Source organism: Oncorhynchus kisutch, linkage group LG19 (assembly GCF_002021735.2).
Source record: "Oncorhynchus kisutch isolate 150728-3 linkage group LG19, Okis_V2, whole genome shotgun sequence".
Taxonomy (NCBI): domain Eukaryota; kingdom Metazoa; phylum Chordata; class Actinopteri; order Salmoniformes; family Salmonidae; genus Oncorhynchus; species Oncorhynchus kisutch.
Genome location: NC_034192.2, coordinates 12,622,574 through 12,635,449, shown reverse-complemented (window position 1 = coordinate 12,635,449; position 12,876 = coordinate 12,622,574). Strand labels below are relative to the sequence as shown.

General features: G+C 45.0%; 1 protein-coding gene across 4 annotated transcripts in view; it reads left to right on the top strand.

Annotated features, from left to right (window-relative positions):
• LOC109864619 (metabotropic glutamate receptor 8-like) overlaps positions 1 to 12,876 on the top strand; it is a 286,618-nt gene that overhangs the window by 92,256 nt on the left and 181,486 nt on the right. For all 4 annotated transcript variants that reach the window (XM_031797951.1, XM_031797950.1, XM_031797948.1 and 1 more), the window contains exon 3: positions 11,532 to 11,748. In XM_031797951.1, coding sequence (XP_031653811.1) covers positions 11,532 to 11,748 — 217 coding nt within the window. The remainder of the gene's footprint in view (positions 1 to 11,531; positions 11,749 to 12,876) is intronic.

Genomic DNA, 12,876 nt, shown 5'->3' with positions numbered 1-12,876 from the left:
ACCCTTCACTCTGGGTTGTACAATCTAGAATACACACAAGGGATCTATAGACTCAGATTGTTTCCATAGCTCTTACAGCTCTTGCAGTAGAATGTTTTAACTCAAGACCTTCACTTCATACAATTTGAGCGGGGTCGGGTCATATTGACAAAGATATTCAAACTTTATTGCCCAGGCACCACAGCTGCCTCACCTGTCACACACACACACACACACACACACACACACACACACACACACACACACACACACACACACACACACACACACACACACACACACACACACACACACACACACACACACACACACACACACACACACACACACACACGGTAGCCTAGTAGGTTGGAGCAGCAACAGTTGTGTCAGAGTCAGAAGATCAGGCACAAAAATAGGTGGTATTTCATTTACAGTGCAGGTGATGAGAGATACAGTATTTAGTATACAAAAAAATAATGAAAAAGAGAGATTGCCAAAACAGATTGCCAAAACAATATTAACTTGACACAGTTCCAAACACCCATGAATTCACACATCTGAGTAGGCCTACAGCTGGCAGAGCTCTGTAACGACATACTACCTCACCAATAGCTCTTCGTGAATGAGGAGTAAGGAAAGGAAAGGAAAGGAAAGGAAAGGAAAGGAAAGGAAAGGAAAGGAAAGGAAAGGAAAGGAAAGGAAAGGAAAGGAAAGGAAAGGAAAGGAAAGGAAAGGAAAGGAAAGGAAAGGAAAGGAAAGGAAAGGAAAGGAAAGGAAAGGAAAGGAAAGGAAAGGAAAGGAAAGGAAAGGAAGGAGGACCAGACCAATCAACATCTAAACTTGTCGCTTTGACCATATACTCATTCTAAGTATATGGTCACAGTACCTAGCCACTGGCACCCACACCTGTTGATGAAATGTTTGTTATCTTCACCATGCTGAGTGCACTGCAGGTTGTGGTACTAGCGTGTCAATATCATAAATTGAGGAATATTCCATTTCACTTTCATGGTCTATTAATTGAAGGTTTTCATATTTTATTTCTACTTTACTGTATGTCTTTCTCTTTTAATTAGTTCACCTTGTTATCTAGTACCCTGTGTTGGAAGGTGCTGGTAATTTGATTGGCCAGGTCTGGATGTCAGCCAGGTGTATGTGTGAGGCTGTAATCAGGGGTGAGGAATCGCTGCAGGCTTGAGGAGAGGTGGATGTTATCCAGGATTGATTAAATTGGCTAGAGCCAAGTTGGGGAACAATTCTCTCTCTCAAGCCTCTCTCCCCCTACCCCCCTTTATCTCTCTTTACTATTCTATCCTCCCTGTTTCCATCCCTCTTCCTCCTCTCTCCCACCTCTTTCCCCATCCCTGTTCTTTCTGTTTTTCAACTCCTCTCCCTCTATCCATCCAGCTCTCCTCTCCACACAGTCGAGTATAGTAATGCTGTTTAGAAGCAATGAAAACCTCTGTTGGGATCCTGGATCAGGAGTGAAGGATGAACTTTGACAGAATGAGGCGATTGTTTTTATTTTCTTTGATATATCCTTTATTTGTTTGTGCTGAGGGGATTTGGGGCATTTATATAGAGCTCATAGCTAGCTACATCTCTCAGAATCACCTCAGCAATGTGAATTAATGCAGGAACACACACATCACTCACGCACTCTCTCTCTCTCTCTCAAACACGCACGCACGTGAGCACACACACACATGCGCACGCACACACACACCACACGCACACCACACACACGCACACCACGCACGCACGCACGCACGCACGCACACACACACACACACACACACACACACACACACACACACACACACACACACACACACACACACACACACACTCCATAGGGCTTGACTAACCAAAGTGGCAGATTGGGGTGCTGGGATGGGAACTTGATGAGTGTCGTGCAGTGCTTCTCATTAGGCAGGAGGTGCTGTGACAACTGGTGATGACATTTTTCTCCGTGGATACAATCTGTTACTGTAGCTCCTCACCTTCACCTGTATCACAGTCTAAAAGGGGAGGTGACAAGATGGTGGAAATATGCGTCACAATAACATGTCCTCTGTTTCAGTTAGCTGTTTGAGTTGAGTCTTGAGTAATTTCCTGCCTAATAACCATCATCAACCCTGACAGGCCACTGTGTCGTTGCAGCAGCATACAGCCCATCAACTCTCTGTGTGTGTATGCTTGTGTGTGTGTGTGTGTGTGTGTGTGTGTAACTGTGTGCGTGTAATGGTCTCTCCCCTCACCCTTAATCCTGACGCATGTCCACCCTTCTCCGTCAGATGGTTTTACAATAGGTCTTTCTGTGTTTGTGTGTGTCTGGGTTAATTAGCTATAGAGCAGCCCCATCTGTCAGCCTAATGCTCTGTCCCTGCCCCAGACAGTTCCATTAGCACTGTACATGCACGCACACACACGCACGCATGCACACACACACACACACACACACACACACACACACACACGCACACACACACGCACGCACGCACACACGCACACACACACACGCGCACACACACGCACACACACACACATACACCCGCGCACACACACACACACACACACACACCACACAGAGCAGCCTCAGTAGAGAGGAGAAATGTTTCCATCTTCCCCCCCCGAGGGACCTGGGTCAGGGAGGATATTATAATAGAGCTTGGTAGAATTGGTTTATTTATTATTTATTTCACCTTTATTTAACCAGGTAGGCCAGTTGAGAACTTGTTCTCATTTACAACTACGACCTGGCCAAGATATAGCAAAGCAATATGACAAAAAACAACAACACAGAGTTGCACATGGGATAAACAAACGTACAGTCAATAACACAGTAGAACAATCTGTATACAGTGTGTGCAAATGAAGTAAGAAGGTAAGGCAATAAATAGGCCAAAAGTGGCGAAGTAATTACAATTTAGCAATTTACACTGGAGTGATATACAAGTGGGTAATACAAGTATTTGATACACTGCCGATATTGCAGGTTTTCCGTCTGTAAGAGAGACGGAATCTAAAACAAAAATCCATAAAATAACATTGTATGATTTTTAAGTAATTCATTTGCATTTTATTGCATGACATAAGTAATTGATCACCTACCAACCAGTAAGAATTCCGGCTCTCACAGACCTGTTAGTTTTTCTTTAAGAAGCACTCCACTCATTACCTGTATTAACTGCACCTGTTTGAACTCGTTACCTGTATAAAAGACACCTGTCCACACACTCAATCAAACAGACTCCAACCTCTCCACAATGGCCAAGATCAGAGCTGTGTAAGGACATCAGGGATAAAATTGTAGACCTGCACAAGGCTGGGATGGGCTACAGGACAATAGGCAAGCAGCTTGGTGAGCTTGGAAGATGTTCAAGATGACGGTCTATCACCCTCGGTCTGGGGCTCCATGCAATATCTCACCTCGTGGGGCATCAATGATCATGAGGAAGGTGAGGGATCAGCCTAGAACTACATGGCAGGACCTGGTCAATGATCTGAAGAGAGCTGGGACCACAGTCTCAAAGAAAACCATTAGTAACACACTACGCCGTCATGGAATAAAATCCTGCAGCGCACGCAAGGTCCCCCTGCTCAAGCCAGCGCATGTCCAGGCCCGTCTGAAGTTTTCCAATGACCATCTGGATGATCCAGAGGAGGAATGGGAGAAGGTCATGTGGTCTGATGAGACAAAAAGTTTTTTTGTCTAAACTCCACTCGCCATGTTTGGAGGAAGAATAAGGATGAGTACATCCCCAAGAACACCATCCCAACCGTGAAGCATGGAGGTGGCAACATCATTCTTTGGGGATGCTTTTCTGCAAAGGGGACAGGACGATTGCACCGTATTGAGGGGAGGATGGATGGGGCCATGTATCGCGAGATCTTGGCCAACAACCTCCTTCCCTGAGTAAGTGCATTGACGATGGGTCATGGCTGGGTCTTCCAGCATGACAACGACCCAAAACACACAGCCAGGGCAACTAAGGAGTGGCTCCGTAAGAAGCATCTCAAGGTCCTGGAATGGCCTAGCCAGTCTCCAGACCTGAACCCAATAGAAAATCTTTGGAGGGAGCTGAAAGTCTGTATTGCCCAGCGACAGCCCCGAAACCTGAAGGATCTGGAGAAGGTCTGTATGGAGGAGTGGCCAAAATCCCTGCTGCAGTGTGTGCAACCCTGGTCAAGAACTACAGGAAACGTATGATCTCTGTAATTGCAAATAAAGGTTTCTGTACCAAATATTAAGTTCTGCTTTTCTGATGCAATAAAATGCAAATTAATTACTTGAAAATCATACAATGTGATTTTCTGGATTTTTGTTTTAGATTCTGTCTCTCACAGTTGAAGTGAGAAAAATTACAGATCTCTACATGCTTTGTAAGTAGGGAAAACCTGCTAAATCGGCAGTGTATCAAATACATGTTCTCCCGACTGTATGTGCAGACGAGGATGTGCAAGTAGAAATACTGGTGCGCAAAAGAGCAGAAAACAAAAACAAAATACGGGGATGAGGTAGGTAGATGGTTGGATGGGCTATTTACAGATGGGCTGTGTACATCGGTAAGCTGCTCTGACAGCTGGCGGTTAAAGTTAGAGAGGGAGATGTAAGTCTCCTACTTCATTGATTTTTGCAATTCGTTCAAGTCATTGGCAGCAGAGAACTGAAAGGAAAGGCAGCCAAATAGGTGTTGGTTTTGGGGACGACCAGTGAAATATACCTGCTGGAGCGCGTGCTACCTGTGGGTGCTGCTATGGTGACCAGTGAGCTGAGATAAGGGGGAGCTTTATCCAACGAGAGCATACAGGTCGCAGTGGTGGGTATTATATGGGGCTTTGGAGACAAAACAGATGGCTCTGTGATAGACTGCATCCAATTTTCTGAGTAGAGTGTTGGAGGCTATTTTGTAAATGACATCGCCGAAGTCAAGGATCGGTATGACAGTCAATTTTACGAGCGTATGTTTGGCAGCATGAATGGAGAATTTGTTGCAAAATAGGAAGCCGATTCTAGATTTAACTTTGGATTGGAGATGCTTAATGTGAGTCTGGAAGGAGAGTTTACAGTCTAGCCAGACACCTAGGTATTTATAGTTGTCCACATATTCTAAGTCAGAACCATCCAGAGTAGTGATGATAGTTGGGCGGGTGGGTGCGAGCAGCGGGCGGGTGCGGGCTGCAATCGGTTGAAGAGCATTTCATTTGACTAGCATTTAAGAGCAGTTGGAAGCCACAGAAGGAGTGTTGTATGGCATTGAAGCTCGTTTGGAGGTTTGTTAACACAGTGTCCAAAGAAGGACCAGATGTATACAGAATGGTGTCGTCTGCGTAGAGGTGGATCAAAGAATCACCCGCAGAGAGAGCGACATCATTGATATATACAGAGAAGAGAGTCGGCCTGAGAATTGAACCCTGCGGCATCCCCATGGAGACTGCCAGAGGTCCGGACAACAGGCCCTCCGATTTGACACACTGAACTCTGTCTGAGAAGGCAGTCATTAGAGAAACCAAGGCTATTGAGTCTGCCGATGAATACGGCTGCCCAGTAATGTCTCTTATCGATGGAGGTTATGATATCGTTTAGGACCTTGAGCGTGGCTGAGGTGCACCTGTGACCAGTGGAGAAGGTACGGTGGGATTCAAAATGGTCGCTGATCTGTTTGTTCACTTGGCTTTCAAGGACTTTAGAAAGGCATTTCAGGATGAATATAGGTCTGTAACAGTTTGGGTCTAGATTGTCTCCCCCTTTGAAGAGGGGGATGACCGCGGCTGCTTTCCAAACTTTGGGAATCTCAGACGATATGAAAGAGACGTTGAACAGAGTAGTAATAGGGGTGAGCAGGTCTGGGACTGGGACGACAATCCCCTCAACATCAGTTGAATTATAATCTACAGGTCCAGACTAGAATCCCCTCAACATCAATGCTGGCCTCCTTATAGTGTACTTCCAACAAATTGACATCATCTGTCAGTGTGACATTGACCTAACAGTAAGTCACTGTCTGTCCCCATATCCTCTTCTTCCCTTGATATAACCTGTGTAAAGTCTGCCTTTCAGACATGCATACATGCTAACCTGTGGACTGTGTGATTACATGAATGTGATTGTGTTTGTCAGTATACATGTATGTGTGTACTTGTGTGTACTGTATGTGTATAACAGTATTAACATGCCGATCGGTGCTTTCCCTGCATAGAGTGGGATGTGTAATTGTGGTGATTTTATTTTCCCTGGCATCGCTGTGAACCACGCTCCTCAGCCTCTCCCTGTCCTCTCTCCAACCGGCAGGCTGATTATTTGAGCAGCTCTGATTGAAACTGCATATTCATTAGAGCAAATGGAATTAGAGGTGGATTCACGGCCTAATCAACTTCTCCAGCGAAATCGTAACGAATCCTTAATTTCCTCCCTCCTCCCCTCCCTCTGACTCTCCCTCCCTCTGACTCTCCCTCCCTCTGACTCTCCCTCCCTCTGCCTTGAAAACTGCTGCTTTCTCAACCCTCGGTTCATAGATGATTTAAACTGTATGGCAGAGAGTCACAAGCTTGTCACCACAGTAGGACTGATATTGTGGAGTCGACGAGCGGTTATTTATCCTTGTTTCTCTGCATTAGTCCAGAACGTGAAGATTTAAATGAAAAGTTGTGACTCGTTTGACTAGTGACTCGTGAGCAGAGCCACATATATACATAATTATGTATATGTCTTGGGTCATGAAAGTAGCTTTGACTTTAACTGTATGCTGTGCACAGTATACATCACAGTATACAGCACAGTATACATCACAGTATACATCACAGTATACAGCACAGTATACAGCACAGTATACATCACAGTATACATCACAGTATACAGCACAGTATACATCACAGTATACATCACAGTATACAGCACAGTATACAGCACAGTATACAACACAGTATACATCACAGTATACAGCACAGTATACATCACAGTATACATCACAGTATACAGCACAGTATACAGCAGAGTATACAACACAGTATACATCACACTATACAGCACAGTATACATCACAGTATACATCACAGTATACATCACAGTATACAGCACAGTATACAACACAGTATACAACACAGTATACATCACAGTATACAACACAGTATACAGCACAGTATACAGCACAGTATACATCACAGTATACAACACAGTATACATCACAGTATACAAAACAGTATACATCACAGTATACAACACAGTATACATCACAGTATACAGCACAGTACACAGCACAGTATACAGCACAGTATACATCACAGTATACAGCACAGTATACTGTACAGTATACAGCAAAGTATACAGCACAGTATACAACACAGTATACATCACAGTATACATCACAGTATACAGCACAGTATACAGCACAGTATACAGCACAGTATACAACACAGTATACAACACAGTATACAACACAGTATACAACACAGTAGACAGTGTAGTATTTATTTAATGTGTGTGGTATACTGTTTCTTTATCAACTCATTAGCTCTCCATGTTACTCATCCCACTCATTGTTTCATTTTCTCATTCTCCCGTCTTTCTCTTTAACAGAGTTCAGAAAAGGCATGCTTTCCGAGGTCACTTGGTCGCTTTCTCATCGCCATGCCGATACGGACGACCGCGATTTCATCTTCATGATCTCACATCTTTCTTCCTTTGATGTGGATATTCTTCCGCTGTTGGAAAATAAGACTATTTTTTATTTAATAAAAAAAAAAAGTGACCTTTTTGAGCCATTGTTTTCCATCCTGATCCTTATATTTTGATATACTGTATTTCTTCTTTATTTGTTTACCTTCAACCGTCATGCATCATTAATATCTACCTGGCTAAACTTTATGAAGGTTTGTATTGCTTTGTGTTTGTAATATTCCTTTGTTTTGGGATATCTAAACACTTCAAAAGTTGACTTACGATTTGTCAAAACAAATATATCTTCCTAGAGAGCGGACAACATCGAAGATGTAGCTAGCATAACAGTCTTTCATTGAAGATGTAGCTAGCATAACAGTCTTTCATTGAAGATGTAGCTAGCATAACAGCCTTTCATTGAAGATGTAGCTAGCAAACCGTCTTTCATTGAAGATGCAGCTAGCATAACAGCCTTTCATTGAAGATGTAGCTAGCATAACAGTCTTTCATTGAAGATGTAGCTAGCATAACCGTCTTTCATTGAAGATGTAGCTAGCATAACAGCCTTTCATTGAAGATGTAGCTAGCATAACCGTCTTTCATTGAAGATGTAGCTAGCATAACAGCCTTTCATTGAAGATGTAGCTAGCATAACAGCCTTTCATTGAAGATGCAGCTAGAATAACAGTCTTTCATGGCTGGAAGATTGGTGAAGGTGAGGAAAGTGAGAGTCTCCTCACCTGGGAATCAAAGAAGTCTCCAATTACTTGTTGTTTGTTAGATGGGCTGTTTTTGAGCTGACAAGCGTTGATAGCACTGAGACTCAGAGACACTGAGCAGTGGGTTCCATCAGTATTCACCACAACTAGCTGTCCTAGAAGCCCTCCACACCTTCCATTCCCCATCTAGTGATTCTGCTGTGTTCAGCTATCAGTATGTGTGTGTGTGTGTGTGTGTGTGTGTGTGTGTGTGTGTGTGTGTGTGTGTGTGTGTGTGTGTGTGTGTGTACAGGGAGAGAGATTGGCAGCTCTTCCCTCTCTCCTAGAATGCCACTGAGGCAGCCATAGACTACTTGTGTGTGCATTCTCCTGTGTGTGTGTGTGATGTGTGATGTGTGTGTGTGTGTGTGCACACTTCTTTGTGTGTGTTATGTGTGTGTGCCTGGACACAATCCTGTCTCGAAGCTCTGTGGACAATTTCTTCAACCTCATAGCTTGGTTTTTGCTCTGACATGCACTGTCAACTGAGGGACCTTATGTAGACAGGTGTGTGCCGTTCCAAATCATGTCCAATCAATTGAATTTACCACAGGTGGATTCCAATCAAGTTGTAGAAACATCTCAAGGATGATCATTGGAAACAGGAAGCACCTGAGCTCAATTTGAGTGTCATAGCAAAGGGTCTGAATACTTATGTAAATAAGGTATTTTTGCTTTTTTTTTTAAATACATTTGCAAACATTTCTAAAAACCCGTTTTTGCTACGTCATTATGGGGTATTGTTTGTAGATAATGAGGAAAATCCATTTTAGAATAAGGCTGTAACAATGTGGAAAAAGTCAAGGGGTCTGAATACTTTCCAAATGCACTGTATGTGGTGTTTAAGTATGTGTGTGTGGGAGTGGGAGCATACGAGTGTGAGTGCGTGTACACGTCTGTGTGTGTGTCAGTGTGTGAAAGAGAGTGTGTGTGTAAAATTCAGCCACGGGCATTCTCTCCCTCCTGACAAATCAACCTGTCAGTCGGCCATCTCTCATCCAGATTCCATTACTTCGCCATTTGACTTTCAGCCCTCCCTACCTCCCTGTCCTGCATGTCTGTCTGCGTGCCCTTTATGCCTCCCCAAGCCTCTCTTTCTCGCTACCTCCCTATCCAAGCCTCTCTCTCTCTCTTTCCCACCCTATCCAAGCCTCTCTCTCTCTCTTTACCACCCTATCCAAGCCTCGCTCTCTCTCTTTCCCACCCTATCCAAGCCTCTCTCTCTCTCTCTCTTTCCCACCCTATCCAAGACTCTCTCTCTCTCTTTACCACCCTATCCAAGCCTCTCTCTCTCTCTTTACCACCCTATCCAAGCCTCTCTCTCTCTCTTTACCACCCTATCAAAGTCTCTCTCTCTCTCTTTCCCACCCTATCCAAGCCTCTCTCTCTCTCTTTACCTCCCTATCCAAGCCTCTCTCTCTCTCTTTCCCTCTCTATCCATGCCCCTCTCTCTCTTTACCTCCCTATCCAAGCCTCTCTCTCTCTTTACCACCCTATCCAAACCCCCTCTCTATCTCTACCTCTCTATCCAAGCCTGTCTTTCTCCTTTCCAATCCAAGCCTCTCTCTACCTCTCTATCCAAGCCTCTCTCTTCTACCTTCCAATCCAAGCCTCTCTCTACCTCTCTATCCAAGCCTCTCTCTACTTCGCTATCCAATCCTCTCTCTTTCTACCTTCCAATCCAAGCCTCTCTCTACCTCTCTATCCAAGCCTCTCTCTTTCTACCTTCCAATCCAAGCCTCTCTACCTCTCTATCCAAGCCTCTCTCTACCTCTCTATCCAAGCCTCTCTCTACCTCTCTATCCAAGCCTCTCTACTTCTCTATCCAATCCTCTCTCTTTCTACGTCTCTATCCAAGCCTCTCTCTACCTCTCTATCCAATCCTCTCTCTCTCTCTATCCAAGCCTCTCTCTTTCTACCCTCCAATCCAAGCCTCTCTACCTCTCTATCCAAGCCTCTCTCTACCTCTCTATCCAAGCCTCTCTCTACCTCTCTATCCAAGCCTCTCTACCTCTCTATCCAAGCCTCTCTCTACCTCTCTATCCAAGCCTCTCTCTACCTCTCTATCCAAGCCTCTCTACCTCTCTATCCAAGCCTCTCTCTACCTCTCTATCCAAGCCTCTCTCTACCTCTCTATCCAAGCCTCTCTACTTCTCTATCCAAGTCTCTCTCTACCTCTCTATCTAAGCCTCTCTCTACCTCTCTATCCAAGCCTCTCTACTTCTCTATCCAAGCCTCTCTCTTTCTACCTTCCAATCCAAGCCTCTCTACCTCTCTATCCAAGCCTCTCTCTACTTTTCTATCTAAGCCTCTCTCTACCTCTCTATCCAAACCTCTCTCTACTTTTCTATCTAAGCCTCTCTCTACCTCTCTATCCAAGCCTCTCTCTACTTTTCTATCTAAGCCTCTTTCTACCTTCCAATCCAAGCCTCTATATCTCTCTATCTAAGCCTCTCTCTACTTTTCTATCTAAGCCTCTCTCTACCTCTCTATCCAAGCCTCTCTACCTCTCTATCCAAGCCCCTCTCTACCTCTATCTAAGCCTCTCTCTACCTCTCTATCCAAGCCCCTCTCTACCTCTCTATCCAAGCCTCTCGCTACTTCTCAATCCAAGCCTCTCTATTTCTCTATCCTTGCCTCTCTCTGCCCGCCTCCCTATTCAGCCTCTCCCTGCCTACCTTCACACTCCAACCTGTCTCCTGTCTGGGGCTCTCCTGCATTGTTTCTCTGCCTGTCTGTCTCAGGCACCTTGGCTGGGCTCTCTCCTTTTCTGAGGCTCTTTCAGCTGGGCTGTCTGATCTCTGATAAACCACTTGGATGGAGTATGACCTCTGGCTAGTGTAATCTATCTCAATTTCTTCAGTGCCATGCTATCTGTAATTACCTTCTCATTCTGTCCCCCTATCCTCTGGAGAGTGACACCCTTTCTACTCTCATCTCTCAATGCATTCCTTCATCTCTCTCTCTCTCTCTCTCTCTCTCTGCTTACTCTATCTTTCCTCAGAATCCCCTCAGATTAGCTGTACGTGTCCTTGGCTCCAGATGCACATTCTAACCTGTTAAACACCTTCTCCTCTCCTCCTCCGTCCCAACTCATCCCTTCTTTCTGTTCTCTCTCCCTCTCTCCTCAGATCCCTCAGATCAGCTATGCGTCCACGGCCCCAGAGCTTAGTGACAACACGAGGTATGACTTTTTCTCCCGCGTCGTACCTCCGGACTCCTACCAGGCCCAGGCAATGATGGACATCGTCACGGCGATGGGATGGAACTACGTGTCCACGCTCGCCTCCGAGGGGAACTACGGCGAGAGCGGTGTCGAGGCCTTCGTACAGATCTCCCGGGAAACAGGTTCGTGGAATAGCGAAACATGCTCAGACACACTCTAACACACAGTACTGAATGGAGGTGCTGAATCTTCATGAACACCGTCCACAGTTCTTGAGCGTTTGGACATCTCTCTTCTGTGCTGGGTCTCTGCGGACCTCTGAACAACAGTAGCTGCCCTAGTAGATGTCAGTCTCAAATATCTATATTTAAAAAGCGTCAGAGATATTAACTATCAGATAGTGTCTGTCAGCTACGGATTGACAGTCAGTCAGCATTTTTTTTAAACAACGTATTTCATCAGATACAATCTCTGTTGGTTTTAACTTGTCTCTGTGTGTTTGTTGAGATTGCTCGGGTTTGTCAGCGATCACCGATGTCTATTTTTCTTAGTGTGGGAAAGGAAACATCAAATGACACCTCATTCCCAATATACTGAAATGCATAATGTTTGTTTTGGGGAATATGGCATCGATTCAGACACCATATTCAAACAGTCAAATCAGACACGTGAATTCCCTCCCAAACTCACAGATAGACACCAGTGACCATTTGACTTGGAGCCCCTGCTGTGCTTACTGCTGTAAGCAGTGCTGCTAGTTTCTACTGTGTGCCTTTACTGTGGGTTTCTGTACTGTGCTGTGCTGAGGGCTATGTGGTGTGACAGTGAAAACAGTCAGCTGTTTAGATGTTTAGCCTTGCTAGGGCTGTGCAGATGTTGACATGGCTGGAGGGGACAGGGGTGGGAGGAGGGGGGAGGGAATAGAAGGGGAAAAAACAACAGTGGAGCCGTCTGTCTGTCTGTCCATTTGATATGATGCTGAGCACAACATTTAACATCTAAAAGAGAATGCCCTGCAGATCCACACACTCAAACTAACATATTTCATTCAGTAGGCTCTGGGTAGAAGGCAATTGCACTCCTAAGTGGTTAGAATGAAGTAAATGTCCATTCTCTGCTTCCTGCTCTCGAACGGACAGCTTTTATTCCACTACACTGTGTCCTGTCTTCCAGTTGTGGAGTATTACTAACACCATGATACTCCCACTGCCCGGTCTGTGGCGGTCTCTGGACATGAGGGTGGCCGGAAGATGAGGGTGGCCGTGTGTGTGTGTGTGTGTGTGTGTGTGTGTGTGTGTGTGTGTGTGTGT